The sequence below is a fragment of the Panulirus ornatus genome, chromosome 12 (assembly GCF_036320965.1).
Source record: "Panulirus ornatus isolate Po-2019 chromosome 12, ASM3632096v1, whole genome shotgun sequence".
In the NCBI taxonomy this organism is placed as follows: Eukaryota; Metazoa; Arthropoda; class Malacostraca; order Decapoda; family Palinuridae; genus Panulirus; species Panulirus ornatus.
In genome coordinates this window covers 49444915-49466033 of record NC_092235.1, presented here as the reverse complement: position 1 = coordinate 49466033, position 21119 = coordinate 49444915, and the positions used below count along the sequence as shown (strand labels likewise).

The window sequence follows — 21119 nt, the reverse complement described above, 5'->3', positions numbered from 1 at the left end:
TAAGGTGGTTTGATTTAGTAAGGAATGAAAGGGTATGAGAGATGCACGATAATAAAAAGTGTGGTTGAGAGAGCAGAAGAGGGTGTATTGAAAAGGTTTGGTCCCATGGAGAGAATCAGTGAGGAAAGATTGACAAAGAGGATATATGTGTCAGAGGTATAGGGAACGAGGAGAAGTGGGAGACCAAATTGGAGGTGGAAGGATGGAGTGAAAAAGATTTTGTGCATCAGGACCTGAAGGTGAAAGGCGTGCAAGGAATAAAGTGAATTAGAATGATGTGGTATACTGGGGTGGACGTGCTATCAGTGGATTGAACCAGGGCATGTGAAGCATCTGGGGCAAACCATGGAAAGTTTTGTGGGACCTGGATATGGAAAGGGAGCTGTGTTTTTTGTGCATCACACATGACAGCTAGAGACTGAGTGTGGATGAATGTGGCCTTTGTTATCCTTTCATAGCGCTACCTTGCACACACGGGGGGAGAGGGGGTGTCATTTCATGTGTGGTAGGGTGGCAGTGGGAATGGATGAAGGCAGCATGTATGAATATGTGCATGTGCATATATGTATATGTCTGTGTATGTGTATGTATTTATACGTTGAAATGTATAGGTATGTATATATGCGTGTTTGGGCATTTATGTATATACATGTGTATGTGGCTGGGTTGGGCCATTCTTTTGTCTGTTTCCTTGCACTACCTCGCTAACACGGGAGACCAACAAAGTATAAGAAATAAATATAGATATATAATTTTTTCATATTATACTTAATGGCTGTCTCCCGCTTTAGCGAGGTAGCACAAGGAAACAGAGAAAGAATGACCCAACCCACCCACATACATATGTATATACATAAACACCCACATGCACATATACATACCTATACATTTCAATGTATACATATACATACATGCATAGGCATATACATAGATACACATGAACACATCCACACTTGCTGCCTTCATTCATTCCTGTCGCCACCCCGCCACGCATGGAACAGCATCTCCCCACCCTTGAGAGGTAGCACTAGGAAAAGACAAAATGGCCACATTCGTTCACACTCAGGCACTACCTTTCCTGAGTACTGCACCAAAACCACAGCTCCCTTTCCATATCCAGGCCCCACAAAACCTTCCATGGTTTACCCCAGACACTTCACATGCCCTGGTTCAATCCATTGACATCACGTCCACACTGGTATACCATATTGTTCCAATTCACTCTATTCCTTGCAAGCCTTTCACCCTCCTGTATGTTCAGGCCACGATTGCTCAGAATCTTTTACACTCCATCCCTCCACCTCCAATTTGGTGTCCCTCTTCTCCTCGTTCCCTCCACCTCTGACACACATTTATCCTCTTTGTCAATCTTTCCTCATTCATTCTCTTCATATGACCAAACCTTTTCAACACTCCCTCTTCTGCTCTCTCAACCACACTCTATCTATTACCACACATCTCTCTTACCCTTTCATCACTTACTCGATCAAACCACCTCACACCACATATCCTCAAACATCTCATTTCTAACACATCCACCCTCCTTAGCACAACCCTATCTATAGCCCATGCCTCACAACCATATATTATTGTTGGTACCACTCTTCCTTGTGTATGAGAGTGAATGGGTCTTTGTCTGTTTCCTGGCACTACCTTGCTAACACAGGAAATGGCAGTCAAGTACAATAAAAATAGACATATATAACGTATATATGTATCCATAAATTTTGAACTAATGCATCTGCAAAAACTAATGTACATTTTATAGTGAAGGTATTGGAGTTTTGAAGTGATATTTTTTATTGGTATATGAACTTCTTTGAAAATATAAGGTTAAACACAATATTTAAACATGAATTTTGTAAATTATGAAGGTTGGAAAGGATGATTTAGTAGGACAATTAGGGGTTGACAGATCACACTGGCATGCTGTAAGCCAAGATTTTTTGAGTGTCAATTTGTTTTGTTTATCTCATGTGTTTTTGATATATTCTCTGATTTACATATTTGACTTTGGTTTGAGTGCCAGAAGAAGCACTTGTAACTGTAGATAGATTGCTATCTAGAGTAATATTTACATGATACTGTATAATGTTTACTTCCCATATATAGGTATTCCAAAATATGTTTCACTTCACTGATTTTAGTATTTTCATTCTAGAATCTTAATGTTTGTTCTTGATCAAAGCATTGATATCTCAAGGTGCTAGAATTAACTGGCTGCTTTTCATGAAATTTGGATTGATTCTTTATATGTTAAAATAGTGATAGATAACTTGCAATTGAATGAATTATGAATGATGTTTATATTCATCCATTATCGTTTTAGGCAGTTGAAGTCTTTGGTGCCGAGAGAATAGGGCATGGATACCGTGTAATAGAAGATGAAAATACATATCAAATGTGCCTAAAGGAAAACATCCACTTTGAAGTATGCCCTCATTCATCATATTTGACAGGATCTATAAAGTCCTTGACAACAAACTCAAAGAGACATCCTGTTCTCAGGTAAAAATTTTTAACATACTGAAGTTAACATTACTCTGGTTTAAGCTTATAGAGTTTTTATGCTTTTCTTTATGGAAAATAGGGTACCCTAAACTGAACTTCATGGTCTTCAATAGTTTTAGTTATCAGCTGGCCCTGTTATTTTTATGAAGTAGCATTGCAGTAAATGACGATAATCTCATTGCTTTTTTTTTATGTTGGAGGTACCAGTCACGGACAGAAGTCCACATCAAGGCTGGGCCTAAATTGAAATATAGAGAGGATTATGAAAGGGAAATAGAAGAGCTAAGAGACTAAGGGAAAGTATTTATGAATTTTGGAGGAAGTGAAAAACCTGTCTTTTACAATGTGCTAAGTCATAGTTATTGGGATAGACATGAAAGGGTAGAGAGTTCCAAAGCTTTGAGGTGTGGGGAAAGAAACACTGATCAAAATGGCCTATGCTTGAGTTGCCAACAGCCACACAGTAATCATGTGATGCAGCAACATGATCATATTGTCCTCCCTCAAGAGTACCTTCTGTAAACTTAAGAATCTATTGAAGATTGTGAATTGTCCCAATTTTCTGGATAAAAGTAGTATACTCTTAGTAATAGATCTAATGGCCTTGGTCAGTTATGAAAGCACTTCCATGACATAAGTAAAAAGTTGTCATAATGGAGACCTTTGGTTTGTGGTTTCCTTAGTTTTTTAATTAATTTCTTTCTTTGACTACATTCTTACTGTATTTCTATTTAGTAAGTTTTCAGATTCTGTGAAACTGGGTATAATTATGGAACCACTGACATTTACCATGTTACCACAATCTCTTATCTAGCAGTAGGGGACAGGCATGCTTTAGGGAATTACTGCTGCCTGGGCACCAGAAGGTTAAGTGATGGTGTTGCAGTGAGCCAGCACTGTGCCATTTGTCACGTACTCTAACCTGGCCCAGGTCACTGTTTTTTGCTCATTTTGCCTTTCTTACAAGTGGGTTGCTGGTATTACGTTCACAAACTCACACCATCTGTATCTTTAATATAATGCTTGACAACACATAATGCACACAACTTTTACTCTCCTTTTCAGTCTTCCTTTCATCTTAAAAAGAATCCAATTTCTCAGTGCCACATCTGAATGGCACCTTTGGTTGAGGTGGGCTGGTTGGTTCTTAGGACCCTGTTTACTGACATTGAGCAACTGGGAGTCACTCCATTCTTCCAGTCACAGGCCCCAGACCTAACTCTTTCTCAGTTAGTTTCTATAATATTTGTTGTCTCAAATCTGATATTCCCTCTGAAGATCACCATCTCTCCACCTCTTCTCCAGATCTTCTCTCTGAAACCCAGCTTTCCAAGGCTGCTATCTCTTTACCATCTCCACCATTGTTTTCACTCCATTTGCAGCCTTTGCACCTACTGTAATACAAAAACTCCTATTTGCTCACCTCATGGTTCTTGAAACTAACTTTGATGTTTTCTTGCTTAAAACTTCTCTACCCTCTATTATATTATTATGTTCTTGTACCCCTTTCCATTTCTCAAACTATGTACAACTCTTTAACTGCCATGAAACATGGCTATCTTCACATATGTTTGCTGAAATCCTCTATGGAAGGGATTCCACTGTACACCACAAGGATATTTTAGGGTTTACTTGGGTTTATCTCAGTGGAGTCATGGTTAGGCTCTAAGTGAGTTGACCTTGGTGGAGCCAAGGCCTTTTCTTTTTCTCTCTTAAATACTCTGGAACACCTAATCAAATACCTAACACCAATTTCCTACTGTCTTGACTACTCTTCTAACACAATTTCTCTTTTACTTCAGAGCCCTCTCACTCCAGTTACACTGTTTATGCCTCCTCACTATCCTTTGACCACATTGTTATTTCTGTCACTTTTAATTGGATATGCTCACCCTTTACTACTCCTCCAAATGCTATTTTTGGCATTTTAGGAGAACTCAGTGGTCATTCCTGTGCAGCTTCTGTTTAGAATTTCCCCAGGACAGGAACTGCTTCACTGACCAGTAATCCTTGTATTATGCTGAACACATTGGAGAGCTTATCTTGGCTGGGATGGAGTCCTCCATCCCATCTTAATCTTTCTACCCCCAGTCATGGTTTGATAGCCCCTGCTTTGACACCTGTCACATCAGAAGCAGAGCACTCTCGGTCTTGAAAACCCTCCCTTCCCTTGAAATCCACTCTATTTTTATTCATGCTCAGAATCACAATACAAAGCTTTTCTTCACAGAGTCAAGCACACTTTCATGGAAAAAAAGTGCGCTGATTTGACTCTACCTATTTACAAATCAATTTGGTTAACCAAAAATCTGTCCAATAACCTTTGTAATTGAATGTTTCCTCCTCTATTTTGACATGTTCAGTCTATAGCTAGCTTTCCAACCAATAAAGTACCATGTTTTCCTCTGATTCAGATTTGGATGATTCTGCCTCTATTCCTCCACCTTCATCTCTCCCAACTGAACCTTGTATGGTGTTCTAAGTACCCTCCCAACTCTAGATGAACAGTGCATATAGCTTGGATGGCATAACTCCCTGTGTCTTAAAGGATTGTGCCATGGAGTTTGATCCAATTCTTATTCACCTATTTTGCCTTCGTTTAAAATCCCAGATTTTCCCTTCCTCTTGGAAGTATATATTGAGGCAGCCTATTCCTATGAAAGGAAACCACCCTGACTCATGTAACTATTGCCCCCTTTCTTTCTTTCTTCAAAGTCTTTGAAACTCACTTTCTTAAACATTTAGAACCCCATTCCTTTTTTCTGATCACCAGTTTGGGTTTTGCAGTGTTTGGTCTAGTGGTGATTTTTTTTTCTTATATGACTAATGTCTGGTTCTCCTCTCTCAGGTATATTAGTGAAATCTTTTGTAGCTCTAAAGCATTTTGACAGGGTATGGCATGTGTCTATGTTTTTTGAACTCCCTTCCCTTGATTTTTCTGCTTCTCTTTGTCCTCTAATGCACTGTTTCCTTTCTGGCTGTTCCATTGTAGTTGGCATTGATGGAGTGACTTTTCTCTCCAATCCTATCAACAGCAGTATTCCTCAAGGTTCTGTCCTATCACTAATATCTTTTCACAAGAAATGATCTCTCATCTTTTAATTCTATTCACCCTTATGATGATCATTCCACTTTACTTTAGCCCACTTTGCCCTCCTCATCTTCTAATGCTTTTTCTCTTTCTCCAACTGAACATATTTCCTCTCTTAGTTCAGAACCATGCAGCATCTCAGAACGGGACTGTATTCCCCAGCAAGTGATGGTCACCCGGTCAGACACCTTGGTGTGTTGCTCTCTGACTGGATCACTTGTCCTGTCACCTCCACCCATTCACAGTGATCTCTGCTGTCTGATGTGACCAGCTGATGAACTCACAACCTTGTGTTAACTTTGTTCTTAATCATTTCCTTGAGGTAAGCAGCTTCTCACACTATCACTAAACGGTTGACGCCATGGCAACTACAGGCAAGCGACAAAACAAATTAGTGATAGCGTGAGAGCTTACCTAGACGAAGGGATTAAGAACAATGTTGATACAAGGTCTGGGTTCATCTACTGTTTACATAGAGCAGAGATCACTGTGAATGGGTGGAGACACCAGGAACTGATCCAAACAGAGAGCAACACACCATGGCGTCCGACCAGGTGACCATCACTTGCTGGAGAACAGCCCCGCTGAATGCTGGAATCAGTATCTCCTGGGGAAGATTATTGAACCGTCAGAACATTGAGGTTTGTCTCAGCTCTAACCTGTAAGTTACCATACCATTTTGTTTTTCACATCTGTCATGATGGATAACAAATAATGAGATATCTTGGGGGTGGGACCCAAGTCTAAACACAAAATTCATTGATGTTTCTTATACAACTTATAGCCTGAGGGTAATGTATACAATGTTTTTAAAAATTTTGCACATGAAACAAAGTTTGTGTAACACTAAGCCATCAGAAAACTAAGGTGTCACATCAGCCACCCATGTGGACAATCTGTGGTTGTTTGGCATAACCTTCATTCCTGACTCTGAATGTATATGCTACTGATAAGCAGTCATTTTCTTACACTTATTCACATTGAGCAAAGAATAAGCAAAAACCACAGAGTAATGCACGTAGGTCTGGCAGTGACAAGGGTTTGTAGCAAACTGGCGCATGGACAAGTAAGGTCAGGTGTGGAATTTTCCACTTGTGATGTCATGTCGCCGCTAAAAAAGTTTCGGATTTTGGAGCATTTTAGATTTCAGATTTTCAGATTAGGGATGCTCAACCTGTATTAACCTCCCAAAATTTAGGGAGGCCCCAATATAGGGGTCCATGAAAGGATAAAATAAATGTTTTAGTCATTAATTAACAGAAAGTATAAAGAAAGTTAAGAAAAAAGAAATAAAGCAAACTTACTTGGTGCTGTACAGATGTTTAAAGTCTGCACACTTGTTGAAAATGCAGTATTTGTCTTTCCACTTGTAATAGATATGCATCTACTGTCAGTGACCTATTTATGATATACTCAAAATATACTCAAAGTTCTTTCCTACCCATTTCCAAAATCTTTCATTAGATTGTGGTAGCCCAAGTATTCTTTTTCGTACTGGCAACGAAGTGCATTTGTCCAAACTTCCGAGAGGATGAGGAGTGCTCTGTAATACAAAAGCTGGTCTTACTCATTGGTCTTCTACATCCAGTTACCTAGGATGTTTATATTTTTATGAATTGTATTTTGGGATTGCAAAGTAATATTCATTTAATCTAGCTGGTTGTGTTGAAAGCCTTGACAGAGGTCAGGCAATACTACTGGTGCAGAACAAATTGGAGAAAGCACTCTAAGCATCAGTTTGCAATCCAGGCTGTAGACAAAAGACAGAAGTGCTCTGGCATTTTGATAGATTTGAGAAAATAGTTTTTACATTGCAGCTTTACTGTTTAGAATTTATTGAAGGATACCAAGGAGGTATTTTACCAATACTGTCTGCCTGGGTATTGGGAGAGTTAGTGACAGATGTGTAGTAAGCCAGCACTTCAGTGGTCTTCAAGTTGCACTTCTCTGACCTAGTTAGCTGTCTTTTATTTCTGCCTCGCCCAGATTTAGACTGCTGGTATTATCTTCACAGACATACAATCTCTCTGTATCACTCATAACACTTGACAACACTGAACTTACACAGCTCATTTTTTGTAACTAGATTTTCCTGTAGTGAGCATTATGCATTTGCCCTGCCTTTTGGTAAAATAGTTGGAGCAATAGATAGAAGTAGTAGGTAGGAATATTAGACAGGAGCATTGGGTAGAGGTAGTAAGTAGGAACATTAGTGGGAGCATTAGGGAGAAGTATTAGGTTGGCACATAAAGCAAGAACATTAGGTAGACACAGGGAATATTTGTTATGAGCCTCTAGAAACTTTACACTACAGTTCCCCTCTGCCAGTGGCCTGTTAATGATAAGGCATAAAGGCTAAGATGTAGCATTGGAGTTCACCAGTTATGGAGACTGTTGCCAAGGCCACCCCCTTGAGGGATTTCCCTAAGGGAATGGGCATCTGAGATATAAATAAATGGAAATATCTGTTTGCTGTTTCCTGCCTCGAGAATAACATCAGAAACAGATTAGTGAGCCTTTGACGAAAAATCCTGACTTGGCTCTTTCCTCAGGTATTTCTCTTGGAAAGCAATGATATAGGAAGGGAGATTATCCAGCCCTCCACTGCTGCCCCTTTTAATTATTGTACTCATTCTTATGCAGTATTTGATTGATTTTGATTTTGTACTCTGCTATTTGTATTTTACATAAAGATACATATATAGTATTGTTTATTTTGTGCATTGAACACACACTGTCATATGGTGGGTGATAAATCAACTTCATATACAGGCACTCACTTCCTCACACAGATGATGTAGGAGTGCTACCAATTATGCTTCAGATTTAATCTGAAGATTACCACAACAACATTGTTACTGTTTCATACTATCATTCCATTCACCATCATGAACCAGTTTAAGAGAAGTAACCAATCAAAAACATGCTGGCTACAGTAGAATCATAAGATATGCAATTCAGTACTATATTGTACTGCAGTGAAATAGATAGTGTGCACACTGTTCACCTGCAGTCAATTGAGTTTACATTAATGTTAAAAATTATGTTTGTTCCTTTCTCTGTGGAGGTAAAAAAGTGTTTCCACCTTCACAGAGTGTGATTACCTGTCAGGAGTTTGAAAATGTACTGCCATCTGTGCTTTATCTGACCTTATTAGAATTAAGTGGGCCAGTTATATTTCCTTGATCTATTAAAAACCATATTTTTCACCACAAAACAGTTGTTTTAACCAGTTTTATTGCCACACATGGAAACATTAGTATTCCTTTTCACATGGAAAAGTAAATGAAAAATCATTAAATTTTTTCTCTTCACCTCAACTTTGCTTGTTACCTCTTCCACTGATGCTTCCATGTTTCCTCTCATTTTCCTCACACTGTTCACCTCCTAAAACATATTCATACTTTACCTGAAGTTTGCTGAGACTTTCATTCCAACTCTCATTTGCCCTTTTTAAGACCCTGTGCCTCCCTCTTGACCTCCTACCACTTCCTCTTGTACATCTCCCAATCACTTGCACTCTTTCTTTGTAGATAATACCCATGCACCTTTTTTTTCTTTTCACTAACAACTTATCCTCATCCCACCTCTCACTACTTTTTGCACTTGCCTATATCCCACCTTCTGCATGCCTTACACTTCTCAAACACATATAAACACTGCTTCCTAAAATATCTTGTATTTTACAATTTTTCCGTTAGTTTTTACAAAATTCATTGAAAAGAATAGGAAATGTAATTAAGATTATACACCTTATTTATTGACAAAGTATACATTATAGTATTGCCAATACGAAGTTGATCAGACAATGATTTACTTTGTGATTACTGTATTTTACCACCAGATTTGCTGAGGATGGAGCGAGCTTTAGCATCAACAGTGATGATCCAACTATCACCAGTACACGGTTGACAGACGAGTATAAGCTTCTCTACAAGTGGGGTTTCACCGAGGCACACTTCTCACGATTGGTATGAAGTTTTGCAAAACAGAATGTTGTTTTCATATAAACACCAAGTTTTGGGGGTAAAATGATTTATTGAACCCTTGAAAACTTAGGTTTTAGTAGCCTGATAAAACTGTAGATATGTTACTTTATTATCAGATATAATCTATTCAGAATAACTCCTTGCACCCGGTAGGATTTTTAATCATTTAACTGGAGATTAGATTGGTTCATACATGTGTGTGATCTGTATATTAATTTCTCCTTTGAACTCATAATAGACATTCAGTATCATTAACTTTTTTTCACATTGGAGGCTCCAGTCTCAGACCAAATTCCACATCAAGACCGAGCCTTAATTGAAATACGGAGAAGTTAATGAAAAGGAATAAAAAAAGAGATAAAGGAAAGCATTTACAAATTCTGGAAGAAGTGAAATACCTGTCTTGAAATGTGCCAGGTCATAGTATTTGGAAAGATATGGGAGGTTTGAGAGTTCCGAAATTTGAGATGTAGCTTGCTTAGTATTGCATGGTGGGGGTACACAAGAAGCCTATACAAAAGGGAGAGTGAACCAACATTCCTGTGCAGGGCAAGCCGATCAAGTTTTGAAGTTAACCTGGGAGAGTTGATGAGTTGGACTGCTTTCACTTCAGCTCTGTCAAGTAAGGATGCAGACCTGGAACCTCCCCAGATGTGAGAGGAATACTCCATACAAGGATGAATCAATCCATTTTATAAATGGAAGTAAAGAAATTTCAACATCTCAAAAGGACTCCTAATTCCTTAACAGGCAAACTTAGCTATTTCCATAATATGGGGTTCCCAAGGAATAGTGGATATTACAGTAATGCCAAGTATTTTCAGTGAGTCAAGATGTGGAATTACAAAACCATCAAAGAAGAAAGTTGTGAGGAATTTTTGTTGAGAGATGGTTAGAAACTGGGTTTTGAAGGTGTTAGATTTAACCAGATTTTATCTACCCCACTAAGATATCCTGTCGAAGTTTAAGTTGCGTCAAGATGAGATGCAGATTGAGAGAGAAGGAGCAGAATTGAAGGATGTGGAGGAATACAGCGCTGAGTCATCAGCATATGACTACATTTGGTTATTTGTGGAAGAAAGCCAATCTTTGCAGAAAAGAAAAAAAAGTGTAGGAGACTGGACAGAACCGTTCTTAAGGGACACTGCTGTCCATGGAGAAATGGGAAAAGGCTGATCCATCAACAACCATGGAGATAAATTGGCCAGAGCAGAAACTAGACATGAGGGAACAAAGTAAGGGAGGAAAGCCTAAAGATGGAAGCTTTGCGATGAGACTCCATTGCCGCACCCTATCGAAAGCTTTGCAAGTGTCAGGGGCAGCTACATAGGCTTCACAAAGTCTTTCATGGATGATGACCAGACATAAGTAACATAGGAAAGAATATCACCAGTGGATCCTGCCTTATGGAAGCCATACTGGTGATCATAGAGAAGACTATGAAATTCAAGATGTCTGAGGATCTAGGAGGCAGAAATTACTTTTGACATGTCTGTACCCTGTAGTAGTCTTTTCATAAGTTCTTCCTCCATGCTTTCTTCTTTGGCCAGAATGTGGTCTTAATCCAGTCCAGAAATCATCAACCTATCTATCTATATCTCTTGATGCCTGTTCCAACTGGAACTCACCTCAAAGGGATGGCCACAGCAGCAGAGTTTCTGTAGCCAAAGAACTTAGCCTTTAGTGTCTCACCCTTAATAGGCAGAGGGCATCATCATCAACCACTTCCACCCGACTACCTCCTGCTTTACTAACACTTTCAGCTCTGGTGCAAACAACTTGTTGATTAAGTCATCCAGTAATGATTCATCATCCTTCTTGTCATTGTTTTCAAAATATCTCCATTTTTGCCAATATACAGTGAACCTGAGTACTCACTCTGCACTTTTTCAAGCATTCTCTCTGACAAAGCATATACTCCTACTCCTCTTTCCATCTTCCTGTAACTCTCTCTGCACCCCATCCCACACCAATAGCACCTTAAGCCCTTCTTATCAGTAAGCACCCATACATTTCGTCTACATTACCTGTGTTATGGCAACATTAGCTGAATCATATTTCAGATGGTAATGTAAACAAGCCTGGTGCACTCAACCCCATCCCGCTCTAATAGTGCTTCGAACCCTTACCTTTCAGTGAGAATCCGTTAGATATTATGTGCATTACCTGTGATATACCAGCAGTTGCTGAAATGGGTAATCCAGGGGTTCACTTCCCTCTGCCTTCCAGCAACCATCAATCCACCCTATCCCACTCCAGTGGAATAGGGTAATATGGTCGCGTATCACAGTATCTGATAATTCAGAGGGTGACTTGCAATATGAAAAAATTTGCTGGATATGATAATTCAGAGGGTGAGGTAGACAAGCCATTTTACTTACCCATAACAAATATTACACCCCATCTCACCCCAGAGCAGCATAAGCCCTCATCATCACCTTTTTCAGTAAATTTACTGAAGTATTGTCAATATCAGATCATGACAAGAGTGTAGTGTATTGCTGTTTTGGTTATAGGTCATCCATAAGAAATGAATTGGAAAAATTTATGTTCAGGAGTGTAACCCTCCATAGCATGGGTTTCAGTTACATATATATTGATGAACTGCAGTAGCAACAGGTCTCCAGGAACAAAACTCCATTGCTAAGCAGGGTCTGGTGGTATGGCTTCCCTAAATTATGATTAAGATGTATGCAGAGTCATAAGGGTGTAGGTGGATCAGCTATATACATTCACATATGCCAACTTTTCTCAGAGATGGCATTACTCTGTGTGGATTGCTGGACATTTTACAGGCATTTGAAATGTATATAGCAGGGGGAAAATATTTTTTTGATGCCATGGAAAAATTATGCTTTTCAACAATAAACTGGAAAAAAATTTCTCTTCATATAACTGCTAAACCTCAGGACCCCTTTTATGAGGTTTCTGCAGCTTTGAGACTGCAACTCCATGCAGGAGCAGGGAAATGGACTACATGGGAGTGAGAAAGTCATTGCTGAAACTATACCACTTTTCATCTATTCAGAATGAACAGTCTTACTGGAGGTGGTATCTCACTTTCAGATGTAATCTTTTGTAGGCAGTCTGGTAATTTCTTCAACTGCATATACAGTATGTTATTTTTCTCGTAGAGGGGTAAAATCTAAACATGAAATCAGGAAATATCCCAGAGTGATGAGCCCAACATGTACACTTGTACAATTTAGGACAGTACTGAGAAAATTAACAATGCTGTGGCTCAGTCATGCACCCTTAATGCTAAGTTTATGCACCAAGTCATATATATTTTCTGTAAGATTTTCAGTGTTTGTAATAATAACTGAAATATGCCTCATCCTGACAACACTGCACCCGGCATATTACACTGTACATTTTCATTGCATTCTAAAAGCAAAATCTCCTAAAATATCACACAAATAAATGAGAAAAGCACAGAACTTTACTACTGCATTCACTGAGTGAAAACAAAGGGACTTGTCAAATCTGTTTACTCATAATCCAAGTTGACCATGACCTTGAATGTGCTAGACTCTGAATTTTGGGAGTTTCATATTACAGGGGTAACCACAAGTACTCACTTTCCATTCACTTGTAATAGCTTAAACTAAATTCATGGTTACTATACTTTTCATTAATGCATAACTTTGAGGCTCCTAAACACTGCTTTTTGCCTGAAGCTGAAAAACTAGTACTTATTCAAGGTTTAAGGAAAGCTTATGGCATTTTGTAGATGTATGAAGGAGCCTGTGAATCTGGGGTTTTCATGGTAAAGATTGTCTGAAGATATTTGCATTTATTATGAAAGAATGAAGATCAAATTATTTTTTGTAACAGTATTCGGATTATTGTATGCATCCATAGAGGTGCTCTGTGGAAGGTATTAAGAATATATGGTGTGGGAGGAAAGTTGTTAGAAGCAGTGAAAAGTTTTTATCGAGGATGTAAGGCATGTGTACGTGTAGGAAGAGAGGAAAGTGATTGGTTCTCAGTGAATGTAGGTTTGCGGCAGGGGTGTGTGATGTCTCCATGGTTGTTTAATTTGTTTATGGATGGGGTTGTTAGGGAGGTAAATGCAAGAGTTTTGGAAAGAGGGGCAAGTATGAAGTCTGTTGGGGATGAGAGAGCTTGGGAAGTGAGTCAGTTGTTGTTCGCTGATGATACAGCGCTGGTGGCTGATTCATGTGAGGAACTGCAGAAGCTGGTGACTGAGTTTGGTAAAGTGTGTGGAAGAAGAAAGTTAAGAGTAAATGTGAATAAGAGCAAGGTTATTAGGTACAGTAGGGTTGAGGGTCAAGTCAATTGGGAGGTGAGTTTGAATGGAGAAAAACTGGAGGAAGTGAAGTGTTTTAGATATCTGGGAGTGGATCTGGCAGTGGATGGAACCATGGAAGCGGAAGTGGATCATAGGGTGGGGGAGGGGGCGAAAATTCTGGGGGCCTTGAAGAATGTGTGGAAGTCGAGAACATTATCTCGGAAAGCAAAAATGGGTATGTTTGAAGGAATAGTGGTTCCAACAATGTTGTATGGTTGCGAGGCGTGGGCTATGGATAGAGTTGTGCGCAGGAGGATGGATGTGCTGGAAATGAGATGTTTGAGGACAATGTGTGGTGTGAGGTGGTTTGATCGAGTGAGTAACGTAAGGGTAAGAGAGATGTGTGGAAATAAAAAGAGCGTGGTTGAGAGAGCAGAAGAGGGTGTTTTGAAGTGGTTTGGGCACATGGAGAGAATGAGTGAGGAAAGATTGACCAAGAGGATATATGTGTCGGAGGTGGAGGGAACGAGGAGAAGAGGGAGACCAAATTGGAGGTGGAAAGATGGAGTGAAAAAGATTTTGTGTGATCGGGGCCTGATCATGCAGGAGGGTGAAAGGAGGGCAAGGAATAGAGTGAATTGGAGCGATGTGGTATACCGGGGTTGACGTGCTGTCAGTGGATTGAATCAAGGCATGTGAAGCGTCTGGGGTAAACCATGGAAAGCTGTGTAGGTATGTATATTTGCGTGTGTGGACGTATGTATATACATGTGTATGGGGGGGGGGGGTTGGGCCATTTCTTTCGTCTGTTTCCTTGCGCTACCTCGCAAACGCGGGAGACAGCGACAAAGTATAATAAAAAAAAAAAAAATGTATAATCCATTAGTTAACTTCTTTCCCTTTCACTTCAAGTCATCCTTTCTCAACCTTGATTTTTAGCTGTTCAGTAAAGAACTGCACTTATGTTATTGACTCAGATATTGAAATGGAATAGCTACATCACCTTTCCTGATACACATTTTTAGTGTGTAAGCTGTTGCATAATACATCTACCATAGTTATTATTATGATTTTAACACTGAGCATTAGAAGATTAAGAAAATTGTGCAACTTGGAGAAATCTATCAAAAAAATTACCTTTCAGAAGTATATTATTGGTCATATACTTCTGTGCAGATTCACAGAAGAGCCTGTGCAGTCTGTCTTACACAGTAAATATGTGACTACTTAAAAGGGAATTTCTTTTACATATTTATTTGAAAGGTCTGTCACTGAATAACCGCTACAAATCAGTGTAATACTATCATTAGTCATTTGTTATTCTAATACATTTAGAAATGTTATTAAAATTATCAATCTCTACAGAATTTCCAGGGGGCAATTCATTCATTCCTGCCACCAGAGGAGAAGAAAGCTTTAGTGGAGCTTCTTCGAGAAGTATATGGTATAGTTGATTATACTATACCTACACCCACATCTCTCTCTCCTGCCACGACTCGTACACCTTCACCTCCTCCAAAACCAAGTGTCACCTTTGGAACATGGGCAGAACGAGCTTAAGATATGAAAGAAATGCAGTGGTTGGATAATAAAAATGCATTGATAGAACTGTAATGGCTGTAAATGTCAAAATATGTTGTTTATGTTTTAAAGTGCATGTAATTATTGCTCATACACATCATACTGTTTTTCATTACATAATCAGTCCTTGGTAATTTTTTAAGTGAACCATTTCATGTACACTTGGAAAATTTTTTTTACATATCTTGTGAAGTGGAGAAATAAATTTATGGGAACTGATAAAACTCATGTTAGGTGAAAATTAAGGGTGGCTGTAGTGTAAAGGATCATGCACTGCCCAAGCAGGGCAGTAGTCTTCAGTTTGGTTCCTGGCCAATCACTGCTTTTTTACCTTTGATTATTTTTTATTTTAGTTTTATGAAGATTTTGTAGGTTTTAATTTGCATGAAATGTGTGCATTTTCCTGTGTAATTATATGCACAGTACATGTATGTCAGTACAATAAAGAAATACTTTAATGCCCTAGTGTGTGGTCTAATCATGAATTACAATATCTGTCATAGCTATTACATCAAGGTTTTCCGGACATCCCAGTCTTCCCATTCCCAGCTGCTTGTCTTGCTCTCGTACATAACGACTTCTCCCTTACTTTTGCTGATTCATGTTGTATCAGTATTCATGTGAAGTAAATATAAGGGAGCAGATCTCATTGAAGGGCATCAAAACGCACAAATTGGTACTGAAGAGCAGTTAAATTGGACCAGAAATAAGATCATATGCCTTGGTTCAGATTGCCGACGGCACATTGCGCCTGCATGTCACACTCCTCAAATTTGCTCTATCACAGGCATGTTTCTCTCTCTCTCTGACTAGTTCAGGCCCTGAAAAATCAAAGCATTTTTCATTTCATCCTTCTATCTCTGCACTTTTCCTCTTTTCCTTGATCCTTCCACTTTTTGTAATCATACCCTCTTCAGAGGTTATATATACTCCTCTTACTCTCTCTCACCCTACTATTCCTTATTTGATCAGCACTCCTTATTTCAGATTATCCTCAAATATTTCATTTCCAACATATCCACCCATCTCTATACTCTTTTTGTTAACTTGGGTCCATGCCTTGCATCCATACAACAATATCAGGAGCACTATATCATCAAACATACCCATCTTTGCCCTCATAGAAAGTGACCTCCCTTTCTACATGCTCCTAAATGCACCCGGGATGTATTTTTACATCCACTGTGTGGCACACTCTAGCTCCCATGGTTCCATTTATTGCTATATCCTTTCATAGGAATCTAAAACGCTCCACTTACTTTAGGTTTTCCATTCAAACTTAGTTCTTGTAACCTTTCTCTCTCCATTGCTAAGTGTAATAACTAGCTTTTATTCACATTTACTCTTAATGATCTCCTTTCATAAACTCTCCCAAACTCAGATACTTGCTTTTTTTTATTTCTCATCTGAACTGCCACCGATGTCGTGTCAACAGCCAATGGACTGCCTCACCTTTCAGGCCCTCCACCCTTGCCCTCTCCAAGACCATGCACCTCCCTCACCAATTCCATTCATAAACAGACTGAAAAGCCATGGTGATATCACGCACCACTAACACAGACCCTTCTTCACCTGGAACCACTCAACCTCCTCTATTCCTACCTTACACACTTATTAAAAACTCATTGCTTCCACACAGCATCTCTATCAACCCATCATACTCTTTCTTCAGGTCCATAAATGGCACATAAAATCCTTCTGTTTCTCTTAGTATTATTCACAAATTCTTCAAAGCAAACAAATGATCCACTCATTCTCTGTCATTCTTCTGATACTCTCTGCCACCAGTCCCTCAAGAACCACTCTTCAATATAACTTACCAAGTGCACTCAATGAACTTTTACCCTTGTAAGTGAAACGTTCACTTTTTCCAGTAGTACTATACAGGCATTCCATTATTTGGCACCTCATCTTGAGCAATATATACATGGAAAATCCTAACTAACCAACAAAGAACAGTGTCACAAGCTCTTGAAAAGTTCAATTGCAATTCCATTCCCTCCAGCTGCTTTACCTAACTTTATCTTATGCAGGGCACTCAACACCTTTTTTTTATTCTAAAACCTTTGCCTTGTTTCACTTTGCATACCTACATATCCCAAACACTGCACATCCTAGACACCCTACATTTGCTACCCTTTCATCTTACACATTTAACAATCCTTCCAAATCATATACTATCTCCTTTATGACTCCTTTGCTGGTTACCATTTTTGCATATTCACCTTCAAAGATGCTCCCATGTGCTTGCTTGATCTCCTCACACTATTCCCCTCCTTCCACTTTCTCATTCTTCCTCTCATTTGCCCTCCTATTTAGCTCCTGGACCTTCCTCTTGATCTCTGACCACAACCTCTTCTACATCTCCCAATCATACATCCATGCACCTTTCTTTCCTATTTCACCAACAACTTCACTTCTACATCCCACTATTCACTACCCTTTCTTGCTTGCTTGTATGTCACACACTTCTCTTGCTTACATAAGCTATTTTTCCCTAAATGCCTTCTATTTCTCCCACTCCCCTAGTTTTATTCACTCACCTTCTTCCATACTACATGCAATCTCTCCAGATATTTCCTTGCACTACTCCATTCCAAACTCACTTGCTTTCACCATCCTCTTTCCACCCCCTATAATATCTTTTCCTAAAGCCTCTACAAACTTTCATCCTTACCTTTACCAAGTGATTAGACATCCCATCAGCTGCCCCTCCCAACACACTTTCATCCAAAGGTCTTTAGCATGCCAATGAATTACAACATAATCTAATAATTCCCCTCACCATTCATTCTACTCACCCATGTATACTTCTGTATGCCATTGTTTATCACTCAACTCGAGGAGTTGTTCACCATTTTCATTCACTATGGTTACCTCATACTCCCTAATGATAACTTTACCTACCACATCACCCACTCATTATACATCCTTAGGGATCGGGGAGAAAGAATGCTTCCCATATATTCCCTGTATGTCATAGAGGGATAGAGATGCTCTGTGGAAGGTACTAAGAATATATGGTGTGGGAGGCAAGTTGTTAGAAGCAGTGAAAAGTTTTTATCGAGGATGTAAGGCATGTGTACGTGTAGGAAGAGAGGAAAGTGATTGGTTCTCAGTGAATGACGGTTTGCGGCAGGGGTGTGTGATGTCTCCATGGTTGTTTAATATGTTTATGGGTGGGGTTGTTAGAGAGGTGAATGCAAGAGTTTTGGAAAGAGGGGCAAGTATGCAGTCTGTTGGGGATGAGAGAGCTTGGGAAGTGAGTCAGTTGTTGTTCGCTGATGATACAGCGCTGGTGGCTGATTCATGTGAGAAACTGCAGAAGCTGGTGACTGAGCTTGGTAAAGTGTGTGAAAGAAGAAAGTTAAGTGTAAATGTGAATAAGAGCAAGGTTATTAGGTACAGTAGGGTTGAGGGTCAAGTCAATTTGGAGGTAAGTTTGAATGGAGAAAAAGTGTAGGAAGTAAAGTGTTTTAGATATCTGGGAGTGGATCTGGCAGCGGATGGAACCATGGAAGCGGAAGTGAATCATAGGGTGGGGGAGGGGGCAAAAATCCTGGGAGCCTTGAAGAATGTGTGGAAGTCGAGAACATTATCTCGGAAAGCAAAAATGGGTATGTTTGAAGGAATAGTGGTTCCAACAATGTTGTATGGTTGCGAGTCGTGGGCTATGGATAGAGTTGTGTTCAGGAGGGTGGATGTGCTGGAATTGAGATGTATGAGGACAATATGTTGTGTGAGGTGGTTTGATCGAGTAAGTAATGTAAGGGTAAGAGAGATTTGTTTATAATAAGAAGGGCGTGGTTGAGAGAGCAGAAGAGGGTGTTTTGAAATGGTTTGGGCACATGGAGAGAATGAGTGAGGAAAGATTGACCAAGAGGATATATGTGCTGGAGGTGGAGGGAAAGAGGAGAAGTGGGAGACCAAATTGGAGGTGGAAAGATGGAGTGAAAAAGATTTTGTGTGATCAGGGCCTGAACATGCAGGAGGGTGAAAGGCGGGCAAGGAATTGAGTGAATTGGATCGATGTTGTATATCGGGGTTGACGTACTGTCAATGGATTGAACCAGGGCATATGAAGCGTCTGGGGTAAACCATGGAAAGTTGTGTGGGGCCTGGATGTGGAAAGGGAGCTGTGGTTTCGGGCATTATTGCATGACAGCTAGAGACTGAGTGTGAACGAATGGGGCCTTTATTGTCTTTTCCTAGCGCTACTTCGCACACATGAGGGGGGAGGGGGATGGTATTCCATATGTGGCGAGGTGGCGATGGGAATGAATAAAGGCAGACTGAATTGTGTGCATGTGTATATATGTATATGTCTGTGTGTATATATATGTGTACATTGAGATGTTTTTTTTTTTTTTGTTTTTTTTTATACTTTGTCGCTGTCTCCCGCGTTTGCGAGGTAGCGCAAGGAAACAGACGAAAGAAATGGCCCAACCCCCCCCCCCTCCATACACATGTACATACACACGTCCACACACGCAAATATACATACCTACACAGCTTTCCATGGTTTACCCCAGACGCTTCACATGCCTTGCTTCAATCCACTGACAGCACGTCAACCCCTGTATACCACATGACTCCAATTCACTCTATTTCTTGCCCTCCTTTCACCCTCCTGCATGTTCAGGCCCCGATCACACAAAATCTTTTTCACTCCATCTTTCCACCTCCAATTTGGTCTCCCTCTTCTCCTCGTTCCCTCCACCTCCGACACATATATCCTCTTGGTCAATCTCTCCTCACTCATCCTCTCCATGTGCCCAAACCATTTCAAAACACCCTCTTCTGCTCTCTCAACCACGCTCTTTTTATTTCCACACATCTCTCTCACCCTTACGTTACTTACTCGATCAAACCACCTCACACCACACATTGTCCTCAAACATCTCATTTCCAGCACATCCATCCTCCTGCGCACATCTCTATCCATAGCCCACGCCTCGCAACCATACAACATTGTTGGAACCACTATTCCCTCAAACATACCCATTTTTGCTTTCCGAGATAATGTTCTCGAGTTCCACACATTTTTCAAGGCTCCCAAAATTTTCGCCCCCTCCCCCACCCTATGATCCACTTCCGCTTCCATGGTTCCATCCGCTGACAGATCCACTCCCAGATATCTAAAACACTTCACTTCCTCCAGTTTTTCTCCATTCAAACTCACCTCCCAATTGACTTGACCCTCACCCCTACTGTACCTAATAACCTTGCTCTTATTCACATTTACTCTCAACTTTCTTCTTCCACACACTTTACCAAACTCAGTCACCAGCTTCTGCAGTTTCTCACATGAATCAGCCACCAGCGCTGTATCATCAGCGAACAACAACTGACTCACTTCCCAAGCTCTCTCATCCCCAACAGACTTCATACTTGCCCCTCTTTCCAGGACTCTTGCATTTACCTCCCTTACAACCCCATCCATAAACAAATTAAACAACCATGGAGACATCACACACCCCTGCCGCAAACCTACATTCACTGAGAACCAATCACTTTCCTCTCTTCCTACACGTACACATGCCTTACATCCTCGATAAAAACTTTTCACTGCTTCTAACAACTTGCCTCCCACACCATATATTCTTAATACCTTCCACAGAGCATCTCTATCAACTCTATCATATGCCTTCTCCAGATCCATAAATGCTACATACAAATCCATATATTTGCG

The 21119-nt window shown here is 40.0% G+C and overlaps 1 protein-coding gene across 1 annotated transcript in view; it reads left to right on the top strand.

Moving 5' to 3' along the window:
* LOC139752045 (adenosine deaminase-like) overlaps window positions 1–15886 on the top strand; it is a 96681-nt gene extending 80795 nt beyond the window's left edge. Inside the window, exons 8-10 of the mRNA XM_071667860.1 lie at window positions 2330–2508; window positions 9447–9573; window positions 15212–15886. Of these exons, the coding sequence (XP_071523961.1) occupies window positions 2330–2508; window positions 9447–9573; window positions 15212–15406 (501 nt within the window). The 3' untranslated portion in view covers window positions 15407–15886. The remainder of the gene's footprint in view (window positions 1–2329; window positions 2509–9446; window positions 9574–15211) is intronic.
* Window positions 15887–21119: the final 5233 nt, after the last annotated feature.